The 21,712-nt window shown below is 38.4% G+C and overlaps 1 protein-coding gene across 1 annotated transcript in view; it reads right to left on the reverse strand.

Moving 5' to 3' along the window:
- Positions 1-21,712, reverse strand: part of DNAH7 (dynein axonemal heavy chain 7) — a 249,669-nt gene that overhangs the window by 185,233 nt on the left and 42,724 nt on the right. The window contains exons 13-19 of the mRNA XM_046018191.1: positions 17,644-17,916; positions 16,755-16,882; positions 14,003-14,081; positions 10,320-10,544; positions 8,069-8,215; positions 5,659-6,344; positions 3,313-3,499 (exon numbers count right to left, since the gene is read on the reverse strand). Of these exons, the coding sequence (XP_045874147.1) occupies positions 3,313-3,499; positions 5,659-6,344; positions 8,069-8,215; positions 10,320-10,544; positions 14,003-14,081; positions 16,755-16,882; positions 17,644-17,916 (1,725 nt within the window). The remainder of the gene's footprint in view (positions 1-3,312; positions 3,500-5,658; positions 6,345-8,068; positions 8,216-10,319; positions 10,545-14,002; positions 14,082-16,754; positions 16,883-17,643; positions 17,917-21,712) is intronic.

The raw sequence follows: 21,712 nt of genomic DNA on the forward strand, positions 1-21,712 counted from the left end.
CTGACAGCAGAAAGAGCTAAAATGTCAACAAGATGTCTGTTTCACGTGTGCTTTCCGAATCCCGGGTGAGTGTTTGTAGTCGTCTAGATCTCATTCACTGCCAAAAACTAGATGCTAGAGAGTCCGGGGGAGGTGGTTTTTAGCCTTCCAGCTCACTAGAAAGGAGGGAGATGGTGTGGTGTGAAGTGACCATATTTACTACAGTAAAGAGAAAGGAAGAAAAACAGAATTGACTCCTAAGCTTCTCACCTGAGCAAGCAGGGGAACGGTTTTTATGTGTACTAAGAGGAACAGTTTTGGGGAGAAGCTCAAGAGTGCCTTCTTCTGCCCGTATGGATGACAAATAAAGACGTGTAAAGGTCAAAAGTCAAGTTTGGGAGTGAGCACAGTATACATGAAGAAAGATTATCCACTTTGTTCACCTCCAAACGGTAGGCAGTTAACTGGCTTCCATTCCTGACTCCAAGAGAATCCCTTGAAATGTTTTCAAGTGTCTGCAAAGAGAGGAAGCTAACATCTACTTAAGCTGAAAGTCTGCTCGAGTGCGACCAGAGCAGGAAAAGAACCGCGGGAGACGTTGTGGTGGAATGACCAGGTGAAGGAGGGGCAAAGACCGTGTGCTCACGGCTACCCCGAGGTAGCGAAGGAGGATCCCACCTTTCTGCAAGCCCTAGATGAATTTAAGGGCTACAGACTTTGAAATATAGACTCAGGGAACACCTGGGGCAGTAGCCACCACTGGAAAGTCAGGTTGAAGATGTAGCCAAATCACTCAGAGGATGCTCAAACCTGGGAGAGATGCTCAAGATAGACTCTGTTACCAGACAGAGCTTGTCGGGAGCTTCGCCGATCCATACTGAGCCAATCTGTGAACGTCGCCTGTCCACAATGTATCAAAAGCTAGACCAGTTGGGGTAACCAAAAGTAAAGGTCTGATGAGTGCCTGGACCACACTGATAGGAGACTGGCCATCTTATGACCACCCACGAAAAGGGTAGTCGTTTTGGCTGGGTCAGTTATATCAGTAAATCCTCTTGTTCTTGCCCTCTGTCTTTCTCCCCCTTTCCAATCTCTCTGCCCCCTTTACCTCCTTCTCTTTGTCCCAGCACCGTGCAATAAGCCCAGGAAGGAAAGAAGTAGTATGGGAGGGCAATCCCCCACATCTCTCCAACCTACTGGAACCTCAGCTTTACCTACCCTGCTCTGGGTAGAACGTGAGACTGAGGTTTTGCAGCAGGTATAGCTAAGTCTTCCTAGGCAAAACGATCATAATAGTGATTGAAAAATTCTGGAATTAGATTGAAAGGTCAATAATGGAGCCTCTCCTAGTGAGACAGGATCTTTGGCAGCAGGTTTCAAGACATGAAATTATCTTCCACATTCTATATTTAACCTCCTAGTCTATTCTCTTGCCTAGCTCTAAAAGAACATTTCTTAGGAATCCTTCACATGGAAAGTGATGGCTTTTTGTATCAAACACTTAATCCAATGATGTCTCTGCTACACGGGTCATCTCATTAGCCTTTCTGAGAAAATATGGACTTAGGTTTATTTTCAAAGCTTTGGCGAGTATGGACAAAAGCTGTCCTGAATACTAATATATGGAGAAAAAAGAAAATGTAAAGCCAGTTCAGGAAGACAATCAGGTATTACAGCATGAGTAAAGGAAGTGTCACCCAAAGGAAACTGCTTATTTCGCAATAAGAGTAAGCAATATTTGTTTTGTTTTGCCTGTTTTTCTTTTAATATACAGTGTTTTATTAGTTCAGGTGTACTTGTTTGTTTTTTGAGGTTTATTTATTTTAGAGAGGGGAGAAAGGGGCAGAGGGAGAGGGAGAAAGAATCTTTACAGAGATTCCACAATGATTGGGGAACCCAAAGTGGGGCTCAACCCCATAACCCTGAGATCATGACCTGAGTGAAACCAAGAGTCAGATGCTCAACCGACTATGCTCCCCAGATGCCCGTGTTTGTTTTTTAATTCAGCAGTTTGATAGAATTGAAGATCTGCTTCCTTAATTTACTAGTTCAGCATAGCTGCCCTTTTCCTGAGTACTAAAATAACTATAAAATTTCCTTAGCAATATGGGGTTTTGAAAAGTATTTTAATCAAATACCCAAAAAAAGAATGTACTTTTTTTATTTTTAAAATTATCTTAACTAGGAAAATACAAGCATCTACTGTTTGCTTTTTTGGGCAACCAAAAAAATTCTACTTGATCCTTTTTCCAGTGAAAATGTGTATGTGTTGTAAGGGTTGTGCCCTTTTGTAAGGAAATGACATATGAAAGGCTAAACTTTTAAAATAAATTAAAGATGATTAAATGTATTACAAAGTGACTCACCAATAGGTCCTTTAAATATAATATTCGAGTGTGATTAATTTTGTAAAAATCTGGTTTATACGGAGTTGTGTTTTAAGTATTGCTATATAAGATGAAGTAAACTTATTACATCCATGTCTATCTTTTATTTTTCCTAGCAAATCATATAGTTGATGTTGATACAGTATTATCCATATGGAGGATTATAGTCACAACTTTCAAAGTTTAAATAATAAAAATATGTGTATTCTATTTTAAGGCAGGAAAATATTAAGATAATAACTCATCTTACCTTCCAGTATTGTATTTGATCAAAAAGACCAATGGAGAAATTTACATTCATTTAATGAATATAATTTAATAACTAATGTTTCTTCTATTTTAATGCTAACTTCCTAGTAACATACAAAAATGCTTTACAGGGAATAAATGTCTTTTGAATTGAACAAAAAAAAAATGGTATCTTTTTCAGGTTTCTAGTTTGGGGAACAAATTTCATCCTTAAATTGTCAGTTCAGTATTTGTGTTTTGATTGATTGCATTTTGTTTATGTTTATTGGTCTCTTTAAATTTATCTTTACAACTCATTTTTTTTTTTAAGATACCTAAAGAGAAACTTATTGATGGAGTGACATGCTGGCATGTTTCCACTATAGTGCAGTTTCAGTGGTGGTTCTGCTCATAACAAGGGGGGCATAGACTAGAGAGGACATCAGGTGCTGTGTACCCGTGTCTTCCTGCCAGAGCATCCAGGAGGAACCATTAACAGAACCACATGTCATTCAATAATGCAAATTACTTTGAACCTCAAGAAGCAGTCAGGACAAAATATCTACTCAGTTTATATTTCTTCCTCTTAGGATTCTAAAATAATATCTGAAAAAGGAACATATGTGGGGGGAAAGAAAATGACTTATTTGGATTATTTCAAAAACAAAAATCTTGTCACGTCAACCAAATAATTACATTCTCAGAGATTTTCACCTACTTGCATAACAGTTTTCATTATATCTCTCCATGTTTTATCCACAGTTGTAAATCGTCTTCCTTCCTCAGGCATTTGAGACATAATGTCTGGAGAACTGAAAATGGGCTCCAAATACAGCCATGTGGCTTGGACTTTGAGCCATTCATCCAGAATTTCCTGAAGTAGCAGGAGCTTGCTCTCCCATTCTCTGAGAAACAAAACACAGTGCTTCAACAGAAAATCAAGCAACGTTTCAGATGACAAAACTCAAAATGATCCCTGGGATGGTCAGTCCTGTATGCAGCGCTGCCATTCCTGCTCCATTCCTCTACCTTCTTTTGACCATAAATCGCTAAATTTGTTCTACAAGGTCTGTTTTAAAATAATAGCACCCACATTTATGTCTATATGGATACACGTGTTCAGAGATACCTATCTACAAACGGGCTGGTTTCTGTATATGCCAACCTTTCTGCAAATCAATTCCATGGCTACAGGGTACAAACTGAGAAATGAGATTTTGGAGACAGTAATGCTGTTCTCAGTGAAGGGCACTCTGAACTTCATAGGAAAAGTAGTTACATCCAAGATTCATTTCCTTTAACATTCTTCTTTTTTTTTAAATTTGGGCCCATAAAGGCTTTATTTCCAGAACGCAATATTTCAATTCCGAAGATCTAAGTGGCATTTGAAGAAAAACCTGCATAATCTAAAATAAATAATAAATAAATAATCTAAAATATAATACTGTGCTGCTCATGAGAAGGAAGCATTTTTAATCTACACTATTGATCAGTTCCTTTCTAAATATGGAGAGCAAAAATAACGACAAGATGTCCTCAGGAATAAATATTATAATTATACTCTAAACTTATTTTTTTTTAAACTTACTATTTTATCAGCACAAGTCTAAGTTCTCTGTATGTATTTGCTCCCTCCTCACCATAATCTATAAGGTCTAGTGTATCTATTTACCAGTGGGGAGACAAGGCACATAGAGAGAAGTACCTGGCTGAAGTCCACCCACTAATAAATGATAGAGCCAGATTTAAATCCAGATCGCTGCAATCACTATGCTACGAGAGACAACATAGCCATTTAGAAGGATGATCAGTCAGTGGCAACGGACCTTAGAGACGGGATAGCTTTATGTGTAGTTTAATACTATTACGCACCATTTATGATTAGTGACCTGCAATTTTAGACTGTTAAAACCAAGCCCTGTAAATGGACGTCCTAAAAGTCACCAGGCGTTTTCACTCTTCTAAAATTACTTCAGCATTTATCAGTGAATTTAACATCTTTTCACAAGAGGAAACGAATGCCTCTGCCTCCCACCGTTCTTCCCTCTTTCTCCATCTAATCCCTGACTGACACGGAAGATTTCCCACTAGCCAATGATCTCATGGGTAGCCCTTAAAAGTAGAGTCTGGCTATACCACTTTCAGAAAAAAATTACTCTCGATGAGCACATTCGAGCAAGCAAGGTAGGAGGCAGAGCAGCCTGAGGGACTAGGCCAAAGGCAGAGCACACTCGGGGTTAGGATAACACAACGGTAACCAGAGGCGGACACTGCCAAGCGGTTGGCTTTCCCTTGTCATACAAATTCCCATTGAAGATGGTAGTCTGATTTGGACTTTTTTAAGGCAAATATAAACTGCTTCATACAAATTACAAAAATTGAAAGAAACAGACAGGATAAGGATTTAATTTAAGCGTCTGTGTCAGGTGCCTGAAACCCCAGGCTACAGTCGTAGCGTTCATACTTCTGCACTTACCACAGAAGTGAAAATTACAATAAGCTTTCAAGAATAATCTACAATAACCTAATTAGTGTATTTGGAAAATGACATTATCTTCAGTGTCATGGTTTATATGTCCTTTGAGCTATGTGCAGAGATGTGAAATTATTTTTTTTAAAGGTTTTATTTATTTATTTGACAGACAGGGATCACAAGTAGGCAGAGAGGCAGGCAGAGAGAGGAGGAAGCAGGCTCCCTGCGGAGCAGAGATCCCGATGCGGGGCTCGATCCCAGGACCCCAGGACCATGACCTGAGCCGAAGGCAGAGGCTTTAACCCACTGAGCCACCCAGGCGCCCCATGTGAAATTATTTTTGAGTTCAATGTATAAGATCAGACTGTAGGCAATAAAAGTGAATATCCAGAGGCTGATTGTCCACTACCTTGGTTACAGCAAAGGAGTAAGTACTATTCCAAATGCAAAAAAGCTTATCACTCCTTCCAATCAACTATTTAAAATATTAAGTATGAAGGGCAGAATCAATTTGCAAAAAGAACCGTATATTACAGATAAGTGACAATATGGTACCACAGCCTAAACATTGTCATGTAAATATTACTTTACCTTATTTGTTTTTCATAAGGCTTAATGAAAGGGGAGCCTCGCATAGTTTGTGTTTTAATAATGTGGTCATCCAACAACATCTGGATTTCATCAACGGATGACAAAATAAATGTCCCGCTTTCTCTATAAGGAAGAATGACAAATTCCATTGCATCCCACTCATTAGTCATCTTGTCCATGGACTTTTCAAGAGAATATTCTTTGCTGGCTGCTTCACTGATCCCTTCAAACCTATCCAAATATGGTTCCAAATCCATGTCTAAAAAAGTGAAGACAGTGGAGTCGTCCGCTGGCTGCAGCGGGAAGCCAGCAATGTTGGACATGGCCTCCCAGTGCCGGGGCCGCAAACCCGGGTTACAGATCACCTGAATCAGAGGAATGTGCTGCTTGAACTCTTCGACCTTTGCTCTTACTTTTTTGGTCATTGCCAATGCATTTGGAGAATCGTGGAAGGTTTTTTCCAGCTTATACAGTCCTCTCCAGTAATTTCCCACATCTGTTTCTACTTGGTCGGGATTCACCTTGTGATACGGTCCTTCAGTCCATCCTCGGTATTTGTTGCTAAATTCCACAGCGGTTTCATAGAGACGGAGATAGGGGTTCAACCCATCTTGGATTTTTTTACGTTGAGGGTATATTGATGGTAGCCAACCAAATGCCTCTTCTTCAGCATTAAATTGCTCAATCTGGAATGACAGGTATAAGGTATGTTATTCTAGAAGTGAATGATACTCAAAATTAATTTTTTTAAAATATTTTTATCAAAAGTGGCCCCAAGCTCTCAATAAGCCCCAAAGTTAAACTGAAATTAGGCCATAATCGAGATTTACTGAGCAGTAATCTATCCTATTTCTTTTTTATAACATTTTCCAGAGAATAGTATCTGGTTAAGTTAGTTAAAATAGGAATGATATATATTTAAAGAAGTCTCTGTCCATCCAGATATATTGAAGTTATACCATAATTTATTAATTGACTAGAACTTAAGCACTTTTAATACACACAGCATTGTATCAGGTACTGTGGAAAACAGAGGGGAAAAGTATTATATTGCAAAATACCAACACTAAGGAGGTAGTATGTACCAGGAAATAGACATGCATATGTAGAAAGTGAAATTACAATTGTTCAACAATAATATGAGGCAATAGAAGAGATGGCTTTGAGTAGTATCTCTTTAATATACATGAACAGTATACACTAAAAATGCCATCACTCCGAGGCTAGAGATCATGGTGAATAGATGCTTATGTTGAGAAGACGCAACCAGAGCTGGTCTTGAAGACGTGTGTGGGATAAGAAGGCAAGAAGGGGTGCCTGGGTGGCTCAGTGGGTTAAGCCTCTGCCTTCAGCTCAGGCCATGATCTCAGGGTCCTGGGATGGAGCCCAGCCTCAGGTTCACTGCTCAGTGGGCTTCTCCTTCTCTCTCTGCTCTCCTCCCTCATTGTCCCGCCCTCGCTCATGCTCACTCTCTCTCAAATAAATATAATCTTAAAAAAAAAAAAAAGGCAGAGAAAGCATTAATTTCCTATTTGTTGAGTAGTGAAGTTTGTGAGGATGTGGATGGTTTAAAGGAGAAATCTATAGATTTGAGAAGTGTGAGTTAGGTATATAAACTATGCAGTTTACCCAAAATTTCAGTGGCCACAGAATTCTAAAATCAACAGCTTCTGTTTTCTCTACATGTGTTCAGACTTTTGCGACTATTATAAACTATTTAATTATCTGAACTGATAAAATACTAAAATCCTTCGATGTCAGAAAAACGGGAAAGCATCATAATATAGTCTGTTTTCATATTTACCCTTTTTATTAAAAAATGTAATTAAAAATCTCAAACATCTCCTTTGGCAAAAGGTATGGCTTTTCCACCTCGAGCTTCTTCTAATGAGAAAGCCGAGTTCTGACATAGCAATATCGGGGGGAGAGTGGCTCAATGGGAGAAGATAAAGGGCCTAATTTCAGAACACAGCCACCAAATCTATGCCGCCTTCTACGGAGATGGGCGAACTGTAATGAGGAAGCGGGTGCTAGACATGACGGAAATGATTCAATGACGCAACATAAAAAATAAGCAGATGGAAATATCACTCTATCTTTCAAATAAAAGGCAAAGGCCACTGAGATAACTACCAAAAGAAAACAGCCATGCTGCTTCGGCTCAAAGCATGTCTATAAGATCTATTCTTGCCATTTATTATTTCCAAAAATCTTTAATTCCAGTACAGTTAACGTACCAAGTTATATTAGTTATAGGTGTAGAGCATAGTGATGTTTGCACCATTTATATTATTCTCTCAAGGCACTTGAACTTTCACTTGAATCTATTTTTAAAAGGTGAATATACAATACAAATGCAAAGCTCTTTCTTTTGAACTAATTCATCCTCTTAAAAATTTTGAAATTATACCTTTTCTGCTGCTAAGTCCAACTTTCCATTCAGTGTTTGAGCCTTTTTCAGGTATCGCTGCACATCCTGAAGGTCTCCGAAGGAGTAAAATTCTTCTGCCTGTTTAGCATAACTCTCCAGTTCCTCCACAAACCGTTCACACCGTAACTAGTGCAAACAATATTAGTTGTTAGGATTTTTTAAAGGTAAAACCCCTAGGCATTGAAGAAAGTTCAAGTATTTGTAAAGATTATCAGAATTATTTTTCTATTTTGTCCCGGGCAAGATATAAGAGAGGAATCATCTGGAAGAGGACAAGGATACAAGGATCTAAAACATGCAGAATTTTTAAGAGTCAGGATTTAAAATTAATGAATTAAGCTTCCTATAATTCAGGAATTAGATAAAGTTAACTTTGTTTTATCAGTCTAAGATATTCTAAGCAGTAAACTGAGAATGGATTAAGCAACGGTATCATTCTTCAGTGTGTTAAAGAATGTGCTGACAAATGATTTATGAGAATTTTTTAAAATTCATAATAATCAAGTATGCGGCTAAAAGAAAGCTCCAGGTTTTTAAAGGCTATAACAAGATCTGTGGCATTTTTACAAACAACTGGAAAAAAACCCAGATTTTCTTTAATCGTGTTCTGATCTCCAGTATCTTTTCAATTTTTGGTTGCTACAACAAAATACTCCAAGGTTATTTTTCTCGTCCTATGTACTCTCTTCACGGGAAATGTGCAAGGCAAATATACTTGGATTTTAAAATCTAAAAACTCTAATTTTCCAACATAAAACAGGTGTGTGGTTTTTGTTTTTGTTTTTTTAATGAGAAAAGCTCATTACAAAATTGTCATTGGTAAGGCACTCTAAGTTAAATGGCTCTAAAAATATAGCTCTTAATAAAATATTCAAAAGTCAAATCTGGGTTATTAAAAAATGGATTTTCTATTTTATGGATTATCTTGGCTGATTTCTATCTTCTTTAGTTCATGGAAATTTTATAGTTCTGATCCAGTGGGGGAAGGAAAATGAGAAGATGAAATTCCTCAACATTATAGGAAGTTTGTAGAATAGTATACGTCACAGCAAAGTATAGATAATTCTGGGCCACCTAACAGTTTGCTGAGAATCTGTTATAACTTCTGTGTCTAATATTTGTGACTTGTGATATTTTCTATAGGTTTAAAAAAAAATCTGAAATGACCTAAATGCACAACAGAAACACAGACTACTGTTTAAAATAAAAGTTTTTGCTTAAGCCTGTGAATTAGTCTCCCAGCATGTTCTGTCAATTAACCACATTTGCCGTAACGTGATTTACTATAAGGGACATCTCTCCTGGCTGACCTGGCACAAGTCTCTTCACTTTGGAAACCTCAGCTTCTTCATTTATACAGTGAAACTGAATATATGAAATCATTTATCCAGACACAGCTATGGAGTGCTCCCACTACTCCCATGTGTCAGGCACCTCACTGGCCCATGGGTATAAAGGGCAAAAAGGAACAAACGAAACAGCCTCTATCAAAGAGCTGACCGTCCATGGGGGAGACGCACCTGACAATGACAACATCATGATCGGGTAATTAGTCCATGGAGATGCGTCACAGTGTGATGGAAGCAGAGAAGCAGCAGAACTGAGGTCTGGCGAGAGGCATTCTGAGAGAGTCACTTGAGTACATGAGAATCACGTGAGTGGGCCAGGGGTGCGCTCACTGGTAAATGGAGAGAATGTGCGAGAGAGGAGAGTGTAGCGGGCCAGGGATCTAAAAATTGCTCAGGGTTAGCAAAAAGTCAAGAATGAGGAGTGGAGGAGGTAAATGATGAGACTAGATAAGTAGATGAGGGGAAAAAACACAAACCATCTTCTATGTAGGACACCAGAGAAGGCAAGAGTTATTGAACGTTCAAGTGAGGACTCTGGGCACAATCCTTAGGTGATTTAGTGTGTGTGAAGGCACACTTCACTGAGAGAGCGTTGATGTTAAACAAGGAAAGTAACTCAAAAAAGCACTAAAAACTGTATAAGATAAACGCTGTTTGTATTAATGGGCACTTGAGGGCAGTATACTAGGATTTTTCACCCTTGAGAAGTCAAGAAATGATAATACATGGAACCAGTATGGATACCATCTTCCACTAAAATTGATGGCATGAGAAAGCTTAAATATCTGACCTGTGAAACAGAGCTGATGATGCCACATAAGAAGCTGAAACTTAAGCATTTCCAGAAAATGAAAATAATTTAAAATATCTATGATGCCAACCTTAAGGCCTTCTTGATATTGCTCTGTTTTCTCTTTAATGATTTTCCTATGTTCATCAAAAATTTCATCCATTCTCCCATACCACTGAAACACATTATTATTGAGCCTAATGTCTGCTGGAGAAAAGTTTGTGCACTCAATGAGGAAGGCGAGGCAGTTCTTAGAAGCCACCAGTCTCTGGCCCAGTTCGACCATGTCAGTTGTCTCTACTTTCTGAATATAAGCCTGCAGGAAGACAAAAGTTGCAAAAGGCATTTTAAGGAACAGCTTAAGTCAAAACATCGGCTGTGGAAACGCTGTGTATAAAGAAGCATGAATATGCACAGACTTGTTGAAATGTAGACTTTTTGGTTCAAGATAGAAGCCTGCAGCACAGTTTTCCTGTCATCGTTCCCAAGCGCCTCTACACAAAAGCAGTGGGAAAAAACAGAAAATACTAAACAACACGTAAGCAGCACTGGAAAACCAGAGAGTGTTACGGGTTTCTGGGAGAGATGAAGCAGGGTAATATCACCTATTCTTTCACGGTAGCATATCGGGGCACCTCCTAGTGCCCACCGCCAGCACCTGACACCTTGCCAGATGCTGGCAATTCAGTGTGACAACCAACAGACCACGGCTTCGCTCTCAGAGACTTGTTGGGGGAGACATTAGTTGAATCACCACCGAAACAAATGTCAAATTGCAGACTTGCAGCAGACACCAGGGCTACACTTTTCTTAATCACAAAAACTAAAATATAGCTATAGGCAAAGATAACAAGAAGTGCGTTAAATCTGTATAAGGATAATGATAATACTTTATTGAGGGACATTTTAAAAGTTCTGAATAAATGTGAAAACATATGTTAAGATGTAACATCCCCAAGATGTAAATTCTCCTCTAGTATGTATAAACCAAAGCAATTTCAATCAAAATTGCATGGGCAATTTAAAAAACAAAATTCATCATAATTCTGACAGTCTCTGAAATCATAAATACTTAAGAGTAGCAAAGATGATCATGAAAAAAAATGAAAGCAAGTAGCCAAATATGAAAATATAATACATATAGATACAGTTATTTAAACAGGTCTTGTTCTGTCCGAGGAATAGAGCAGAAAGAACAACAGAGGTCAGAACTAGATCCATGTACATGTGGAAACTGAGTGCTGAAAAGATGCATTTAAAATTAGGAGTCAACTGACAGATCATTTAATAAATCATATTAGAGTAATTAGCTACTGATCTTGGAAAAAACTAAGATTCCTTGTTACCTAGGAGAAATACAAAGAAGGTACATTGTTAAGGGAAGAAAGTAACTTGCCGCAGAGTAATGATTTTGTTTTTGCAAAGGCGAACCTGTGGGACGTGGTGGTGAATGCACGGGGTGTGTATGTGTGTGTGCGAGCACGCGCAGACACGTACGCATGTGTATGTGCGCATACACATAGAGCTCTCTCAAAGCTTTTTTGACACACGTTAACGTATATATCTGAATAATATAAATGTTGAAGGAAACCTGCTTCCCCATTGAAAAATGAGAAGACTGGCAATTACCTGTAACTACTCATATCCAGCTTCCCTTGTCTATGTCTACACCTCCCTATCTATGAAGTAAATGCTTCTTTTTCTCATGTTTTTTAAAAGTCTATTTAATCGGGGCGCCTGGGTGGCTCAGTGGGTTAAAGCCTCTGCCTTCGGCTCAGGTCCTGATCCCAGGGTCCTGGGATCGAGCCCCGCATCGGGCTCTCTGCTCAGCAGGGAGCCTGCTTCCCCCTCTCTCTCTGCCTGCCTCTCTACCTACTTGTGATCTCTCTCTGTATCAAATAAATAAATAAAATCTTTTAAAAAAAAGTCTATTTAATCTTCATTTTTCGGTCTTTCTCTCTTCTCTCTAGTGTTATTTAGACTTAATACTGTATATATGTTTGGAAAGAGCAGAATTCACACTAAAAAAATTATTACTCTAAAGAAAGGAATTATGGAAAAAGATGAACTTCTGCTTCTGCTTTCTACTTTGTAAAATCCCATATTATTTAAAAGTTTACTTGTGTAATTAAAAAGAAAAAAACAACACCGTCTAAAAGTCTTTCATTAATATATCATTCTAACAAGACTAAATATTATGTTAAAATCCAAACAAATAAGATGGGAACCATGGTGGTTTCCACAAGTAAATAAATGTCTAACTGAAAATAGACTCTTATAATGTGATTCATCAGATTTCTGTGTATTCAAATGAATGGATTTTTATTTCCCCAACTGATAATGACTGATTTCCGTACTGCATAAACTAAGAAGTTTTTTTACAAATAACTCCAAATTTGTAACTATTTCCAGTGATGCCTAGGAGGGTAAATAAATGACACTCTTCCTACTCAGCACTATTTTTTCCACAGGCATATACAGTTATGGGATTCTCCAACTACTTTATAATCATCCATGATCAGAGTGTCACTTGACATCCTACAACAACTAATATAAAATATAAAAATCACAAAGTGATCATATACTGATGTTTCTATCAAATACACATACACATGCATTCACATGCTAACACCAATCCAAGTACAAATACTTTAAAGAAAACAGAATACTTTTAGTTAAATGTTGATATGTAAAGTCAGTTCTAATGATTTAAAAACTTTTCTTTAAATGACTAATTTAAAGAATGTACATAAGCACTTGCACTTCTTTTGTAATTTCTTGCCTGTACAAAGTTTTGAATGATTTTACATATTTTGCTGGGTTTGCTTACCTATTTTACAATCTAAAAAGAACAGATTCTATTTTAGATCTTGCGAATGCTGGGTGGAAAATGGGGTAAGTCCTATAAAAGCTTGTTGTTATAAGAATGAAAAGGGAGTAAAAGAAAATGGTGATTAGCCAGTTGTTTTATACTGTTTTACTTACCACTAGGCAGACTTCTAACACAGAAGGAACACCAAAAATGATTAAAGTGAGACTTACCTAATATTTTTAGTAGCATAAATCCTATGCTCAAAACTTATTTCGGCAAATTACCACAGAAACTTTTAATGTATAACCAAAATAGCCTATAAAAACAAATTATTAAAGATTAAATATTTGATTAAAAAAATTAAGGATGGCCACATATCTCAGGTTGCCCAAGACAGTCCTGGTTTATGCCTATTAGCATGGTAGTATTAATATTGTTCCCCAAAATATTGGTAGACAATACACAAACAGCTCCGGTATTTCACCTCTCCCAATAGCCATACCCTGTGGTATCTTCTCATGCTGTGGCCATGTGACTTGCTTTGGCCAATGAGATGTTAACTAATATGATGCACAGAGACACTTGAAAAGCATTTGTACACCTATGCGTGGTTTTGTGTCTCTACCATGTCGTGAGAACACGTCCAGTAAGCCTGCTGGAATTTGGGTGACAAGTGGAGCAGAGTCAAATTGCCAAAGATAGTTTCACTAGTCAATTCAACTGAGAACTACCTGACCCAACTGAGTGAATGACCCAACTATGAGCAGAACCGCCAGGAGCACCAGCCTGAATCACCAAACTGTAGACTCATGAGCTAAGAATAACAAAACAAAACATTATTTTAAGCATCTTTTAACTCTTGTAGTGATTTGTTATTGTATTATCATGTTGATAATTAACTAATAACAGCTGGGGAAACAATTAGCTTACACACATATGACTATAAAGTTTATAAATAATACCTTCATTTCCATTAGTTCTGCTGTATTTGGAGGAGTGCTAAGAGCCTTTTCAGCTATCTTCTCAAATTCATCACATAATCTGAAATACCAGACAAAATCAATTTGATGTAACTAAATTTTATTCTTAAAATTATTCTTATATACTAAATGTGCCATTATGTGAAAAACAAAGTAAGATGATCTTATCTATATGACATCTAAAAATTTGTGCCATTATTCATTCAATACACATTTAATGATCATCTCTTACAGTTGCAACTATAATACTAAGTGACAGAGATAGAGCATTGTAGAAGATGTAATAAAGACTCTCAAGCAGTTCATAATCCTGTATAGAAAACAGGGCCATAAACGATCACTTCCGACCTAGAATTTTAGAGGCTCTGCCAGAGATTTAGTTGAGATCGCACCAAAAAAGTAGTATTGAGTAAGAGAGTGATTAACTCTACTTGTGGCCAACAGTTAACATGGACCTCTATGCTCAGAAACTTCTAGTAATATGCAAATATTTCCTACTTATTTGGGTTGTAGCCCATATAATGAACTTACTGTGAGATTAAAAAAAAAAAAAAAAGAGTGGTAGAAGCTAAAAAAGACCAGATAAAACATGCAGAAATTTCTTAAAGAAGATTGACTGTGATGGGATACCTTGGGGGTTCAGGCAGTTAAGACTTTGACTCTTGATTTTGGCTCTGGTCATGATGCCAGATCGTATGATTGAGCCCTGCCTCGGGTTCCCCACTGGGCATGGAGCCTGCTTAAGATTCTCCCTCTCCTTACCCTCTCTCTAAAAAAAAAAAAAAAAAAAAAAGGAAGAAGAAGAAGAATGGCTGTGAGGTGAAGGAGAAAGAAAGAACACGGGTGTGAATCTGGGTTGAAGTGGGGAGTGTGGAAGAAGAAAGAGGGTTCTGAAGATGGTTGTAAGTTTGAGAGGCAGAATCTACAACAGAGGAGAGATTTTTAGTGAGATACAGAGGACATGGGCAACTGGTAGAACCAGCTCCAAAAGGATGGGCGCCAAGAAGGTTGAGCCCCTAGGCGGAGAGAACTGTGAATGGTGACAGACTCCTTCCCAAAAATATGGGGAGACAGGAATGAAAGGTTCTTGCAGAACTGAGATGAGACACAGAGGGGCAAGAAGTCGAGGCACTTGTATCTGATTGGTCCTCGAATATTCCTGATATGTTCTTTGTATCTCCAGTGTGTGGTGAGAGGCATGGTTTGGAGAAAGAGGGGAAAAATAGAATCAGCACAACCTCAGAAGGGACAGTTAAGAGGCAGAGAAAATAGCTATGAAATTAAAATAAACATTTCACTCAGCATGAAGAGCTACAAGTAAAAGACATTTTCACTATTCTCCCAGAACTTTTAGAGGAAAAGTGCCTTTACAGTTGAATATGGGATTCTGGTTCCTAGATGGACTGTGCAGGTACTCGTCTTGCCTCAGCCTCCCCCCTCCCCCCTCCTTCCTCTTTCCAGCAACAAAGATCAGTCCCAGTTCTTCAAATAACACCATCCATTTTCTACATGTTCCTTTTTCTAGCTGGAATTCTTTTATTTACACTTTTCACCTGGTAGACTCCCAGTACTCATCCTCTAAAATGAATTCACGTATCTTCTTCCTCGTAGCTTGCCCTGATTTTTCCCACTTGCCCAATCTCCGCTGTGAAGGACATTAATCATGGCCTTCTCTGTTCTGTGTCTGTGGCTCACTACAGTATCTACCGAGCCTTACTGTAGTTTACTGGTTTGTATTTCTATTTCCCCTTAAGACTGGAGCTTCCTTCAGTAGTTTTATTCATATTTAGAATATAAGCACCTACTCTTGAGCCTAATACAAGCTTCCTTCAGGCCTTTTTACAGCCCAAATCTTCTTTTTAATGATCTATTTTTTCCTATAATACCATAACTACTACAAAATTTTTGATTGGTTGGGGGGGGGGTCTTCCATGTGACTGATACCAGAAAAAAGGTTCCCAGAGCAACACGAACACCAGTTGTTGATTCAAGACTAGTTCTACATCTTGCCTACATACAGAGGCATTCTGTTTATACCTTAGCATTCCGTGAGTTTACTTAACATGAGCCAGTTTTCCTAAAATTCCCCAGGTTAGTCAAAAAATAATTTTTTAGTTACGACAACAGGTTATTAGCCTTGAAGAATAATCACAGTGAATGAAATTCTAAATTTGAGGATCCATTAGGACCCAGGACAACAATTGGGTAAATCCACTTTTTTTTTCAAGTTTTATTTATTTATTTATTTGACAGATAGAGATCACAAGTAGGCAGAGAGGCAGGCAGAGAGAGGAGGAAGCAGGCTCCCTGCTGAGCAGAGAGTCCCATGAGGGGCTCAAATCCAGGACCCTGAGATCATGACCTGAGCCGAAGGCAGAGGCTTTAAGCCAGTGAGCCACCAGGAGCCCCTGGGTAAATCCACTTTGAAAATCCATTTTTTGTATTGATTATACAAACTTAAAACATTAGTGATGTTAGAGAACAACTATCTGACTTGTGCAAACAAAAATGCAAACACTTCTTACTACTGCCTTATTTAAAGCAATCGGGAAGGTGCATTTGTGGTGCAAAATTAATAATAATCATAAAATAACAAAGCCAAGTAGAAGTAAGTTTGACATCATCTTCTTGGAGGGTCATTGATGACACTGTTCTAATCTATAACTTTATTTGAATGACAATTGATTCTATCTAACAACACCCTGAAAAAAAAATACCAGTATCACATAAATACCTTGTATTTACTTCCTGATGATCTCGGAACATTTTAGCTATAAGTTTTCCGCAAATAATTTCTGCTCGTTTCACCAAAGCTCTGATTAATTCCTCACAGCGTATTTCAAACATTCCTAAACGAATAGTCTGCAACATTAAGTACTGAAAGTTTAATGAACATGAAAAGAAAAGATTCCCACAATTTTGCCTCTCTCACAATATTGTTTGGTGTGTGTGTGTGTGTGTGTGTGTGTATGCATGTGTGTTTAATATGATGCAGGCAGGGTTTTCTAACCTCCCGTTTGTATTTTACAACCATCTTCTGGATGAATCTCCTTCAAGAGTTTGTTATCTTGGAAGCCAATTCCATCTCAGGACAATGGACATAAGAACTTTGGAGAACTGAGTTATTGCTAACTAGGCAGTGGGGGAATTTAGATGTTGTATCTGCTCCATACAGAAGAGTAATGCGTATTTCGAGTGGAAATTTTAGAAACTATGAAAAAGGACAAACAAAAATCTTAAATTACCAGTCTCCTATGGAACAGAAGTAATCACATTTTGGTGTGATTACCATATTTTCTGAAAGATTTACAAACACTAAAGCAAAAAAAAAACTAAGCTCTTGGAATTTTTGAGGGGTCAAATCATATAAAGTACAGATTATATACAGTAGAAGTTAGACTTGAAGTTCTAGACTTTCAGCTCTGTGGGGACCAGAACGCTGTTTTGTCTCCTTCTGTATTTCCTGAGTTTCCCACAATGCTCGGTTCACAGAGAGGCAAGAAGTACTTTCCCTGTTGACAGTCATGGTTTGATTCTTTCACTGTATGATCTAAAACACATCCTCATAAAACTGGGAAACGATCCTAGTGACAAAGAACAGTTGTACGAAATGGATTCTTTACCTTTCTAGATGTGTACTGTATCTCCTCTATTAGTTTTTGGTATTTGCGAATTTCTTGCATTATTTTCTCATAACTACGGTTTTCTTCAAGGAAAGCATCAGCATCTTGCTCAGCTTTTCTGGTGATCAGGAAGTCATACTTGTCATAGAGCCTGAGGTGCTCCTTAGGTGCCATGCTCTCTCTCATTATCACTTCCTTCACCTTTTTTTTGTGGGCTTCGACAATTTCATCCAGGATGACTGGCTTCAAGGTTGTTGGCTTAGACTTACTTTCCTAAACAAAGGGGAAAATAACATTCATTTCAAAAAATAAAGGTAACTATATCATTTATCGTTGTAAAAATGCCAATCTTACTGTGTGTGTGTGTCTGTGTGTACACACACACACATACACTCACAAAGTCTTTTTGATTTTTTTAAAGATTTTATTTATTTGACAGAAAGTGAGAGAGCACAAGCAGGGGGGAGCAGCAGGAAGAGGGAGAGGGAGTGGCAGACTCCCCACCGAGCAGGGAGCTTGACGCGGGATGCAGGACTCGATCCCAGGACCCTGGGATCATGACCTGAGCCCATGGCAGATGCTTAAATGACTGAGCCACCCAGGTGTCCCTCTTTTTTATTTTCTAATCTCTACAGAAAGAGATTCAGTCTAATAGTTTATTGGATACCTAAGTTTCATATACTTTTTTTGTTTTCTTTCAAGGCTACCTAGTTACCTAGTTGTGTTTTGGTTTTTCTGTATGCATGAAAAAATTGTCACTTGAAAATACACACAAAATAAAAACACCAAAACCCACGTTGTGTTTGTGTAATTGCAAGGTAGTGCCAGCATTGTACTTTATTTTTTTTTTTAAAGATTTTATTTATTTATTTGACAGAGAGAGATCACAAGTAGACAGAGAGGCAGGCAGAGAGAGAGAGAGGGAAGCAGGCTCGCTGCTGAGCAGAGAGCCAGATGCGGGACTCGATCCCAGGACCCTGAGATCATGACCTGAGCCGAAGGCAGTGGCTTAACCCACTGAGCCACCCGGGCGCCCCATTGTACTTTATTTTTAAAAAGTAAGCCAGCTCAATGTCATATCATCATATTCTTTGATCACAGTACTTTTTCACCTTGAGGAGTAATCTGTCTAGAACAAAGAAAAATTGTTTACTCATTCATTGACCTTTGATCTTTGATTCTGTGAACAGCAACTAGAAGAAACTAAAATCCCTGGTTACAAAATGTGCGTTCTGCTATCACCATTAGAATAATGAATCAGCTAACAACTTTTAATAAGCAAACAAATCTCAATAGCTTGTCTCCTCTTTTCAAACAAGAGGGCAAAGAAATGTGCCTATAGGGTTTATTATCTTGAACCAAGTTACACTTAAAAATATACCTGCTCTACCTTTCATTCGGAAGAAGGGATTTTTCACTCTAACAAACAAAAATTATGATCAGTAGTGGATATTCTAGAGCATTCACTAGATAATATTAAAGGACTCCTTAGAGAACTGGGTAATTTATTCAGCTATCCAGGATGCATTTGCCCGCGATGCCCCCTAGGGGGATTTTAGGAAATCATGATGGTTAGAATTAGACGGTTCTTGAGAACATTATTGAATCCCATCACCACCACCACCATCACCACATCCCTGGGCTCAGTAGATCTTGGTGCTATCTTTTCGGGGGGGGGGGGGGGCGCTACTTTGAGCTAAAGAAATCTGTATTTTGTACTGTACACAAAGTAATTATTGGATCTAATGCCAAGCTTATCAATACTCATTATATAATATTTCTTAAACCTATTAACAGCCTGCCTAATGTCTGCAGCCTATAGGTCTATCTTTCTAAACCTAATTGGATACCAGTACATCAGAACTATATTAGAAAGTATACTTTTGATATGAATGCTAATCAGTTCCTATCAAGAGTTAAGGGAAATGATATTTTGAATGAGACAGCTCAAGTGTTCGAAAGTCTATCAAAATAGATCATGAGTGGTAATATGCTTGGATTCACAGCATCTTGGGTCCTTGTAGGTTTGTCTTCCATGGGGAAAGAAATGTGTTTTAATTTCACTTTCAGTTTCTATCAAAGATTATGATAAGAACACCTTTACAAACCACTCCTGCCATTTCTGTCAAAGGTCATCAAAATCATGTTCAGTCATCTTACTCGAAGTACCTTCTACATCGTTTCCAAACCTGATTACTAGCAAAATATCCCTAGATGATTCCGGCAACCTATTTCTGAGAACGAGCTATCATTGTGAATCCACATCTCTAGGGGCAAGAAGTGGTGATGGTGGGGCGCCTGGGTGGCTCAGTGGGTTAAAGCCTCTGCCTTCGGCTCAGGTCATGATCCCAGGGTCCTGGGATCGAGCCCCGTGTGGGGCTCTCTGCTCTGCAGGGAGCCTGCTTCCTCTTCTCTCTCTGCCTGCCTCTCTGCCTAGTTGTGATTTCTCTCTGTCAAATAAATAAAATATTTTTAAAAAAAGAAGAAGAAGAAGTGGTGATGGTAGATTTGTATTTTTAAAACGTCACCAGGTGATGCTGACATGCAGGATTTCGGAACCATGACCCCATGTAAAATGTAAGACTTCTCTCTCAAAATCTGATAAAAGGGAAAAAGACCTGCGCAGTTTAAATTAACTACTTAATCCCAGTTAAAACTTGTCATATATTCCTCCTCACTTCAGAAGCCAGGAAACTTAGAGCCATATTTTATAACCATTAAATCAAAGTAACTATATTCATTCAAATGACAGTAATACTTTTCTCCACTCTGAGAATGCCTAGTAACTCTTATTAACTCATTCTATTTGTCTGTTTCTTAAAATCCCTCAAATCCTTCTTGAAAAAAGGCAGGGTATGCCTGCAGAAAGATACAATAGCTGAACTGAAATTAAACAAAGGCAACTACATTTCTAACTAACTAACTAACTAAACTAAACTAACTAAACAAAGGCAACTAAACAAAGTAAACTGCATTTCTCCAGAGACTTCCATCTATGACAATATGAGGAATATATAACCTGAAAATAATTATCTAGTTCAAAACATATAAGAATGCCAGAAAAAATGCCAAATATAACTTTTGTAATGCATAGCTAAGGAAGCAAAATAAAATAATAGGGAAAGTCTAGGGGCTAAACGTGAGGGAACACATGAGTTGGGAGGTAATTATGTGTGGGAGTGAACAGCTGCCCTAGAGACTGATGATCCCCGGTGGCCTAAGCTTTGTGTTAATGAGTCTAGCAAAGTGGGCCTACGTGCAGGGGAGGGGTTGGCAGCATGGCTGTTAGGAAACAAAGCCTCAAGCCTGAGCAGAGAGGGACGTCACATTGGCTACCCCCACAGAAAGCCAAGAATACCGAAAGGTGATAGAAAATTTCAGAATGCTGAAAGGTGACAGAACCTCTGAATGAGGAACCAAAAATGTCCTGTTTTGACCTTGTTTTCTGGTGGAGAAGAAAAAAGATGATCGCCTGAAGATTTTGACCACCAGCTTGTCCTCATGCAGACCTGGTGAGCATTCACACTGCCCATGTTGTCCACAAAATCCTTGGCAAGAATTTTATTAAAAAATGGTTCTTGGGGGCGCCTGGATGGCTCCGTGGGTTAAAGCCTCTGCCTTCAGCTCAGGTCGTGATCTCAGGGTCCAGGGATCGAGCCCCGCATCGGGCTCTCTGCTCAACAGGGAGGCTGCTTCCCCCTCTCTCTCTGCCTGCCTCTCTGCCTACTTGTGTCTCTGTCAAATAAATAAATCAAATAAAATTTAAAAAAAAAAAGGTCGTTGGTCTGGAGAGACCTCCAGAGTAACTGTGAGGAAAATATGCAAATTCGGGAAGAACCACCTTAAATTAAGGCCTTAAGGACTTCCCTGCATGAAGGTCTTTCATGTATAAGCCCATAATAATAAAGGAAAAACACCCATAGAAATAAACCACCATGGGCAAGTATCATCAGTGAATGGAGAAGTGAAAGAGTAATGAATATATGACTAAATACAGGAGACAATAAAAAAATGACAAGTCCTATTTGACAACTTAATGGAATTCCTCGAAAACAAAAATAATGAAAAA

This window comes from Meles meles, chromosome 9, assembly GCF_922984935.1.
Source record: "Meles meles chromosome 9, mMelMel3.1 paternal haplotype, whole genome shotgun sequence".
Lineage (NCBI taxonomy): Eukaryota > Metazoa > Chordata > Mammalia > Carnivora > Mustelidae > Meles > Meles meles.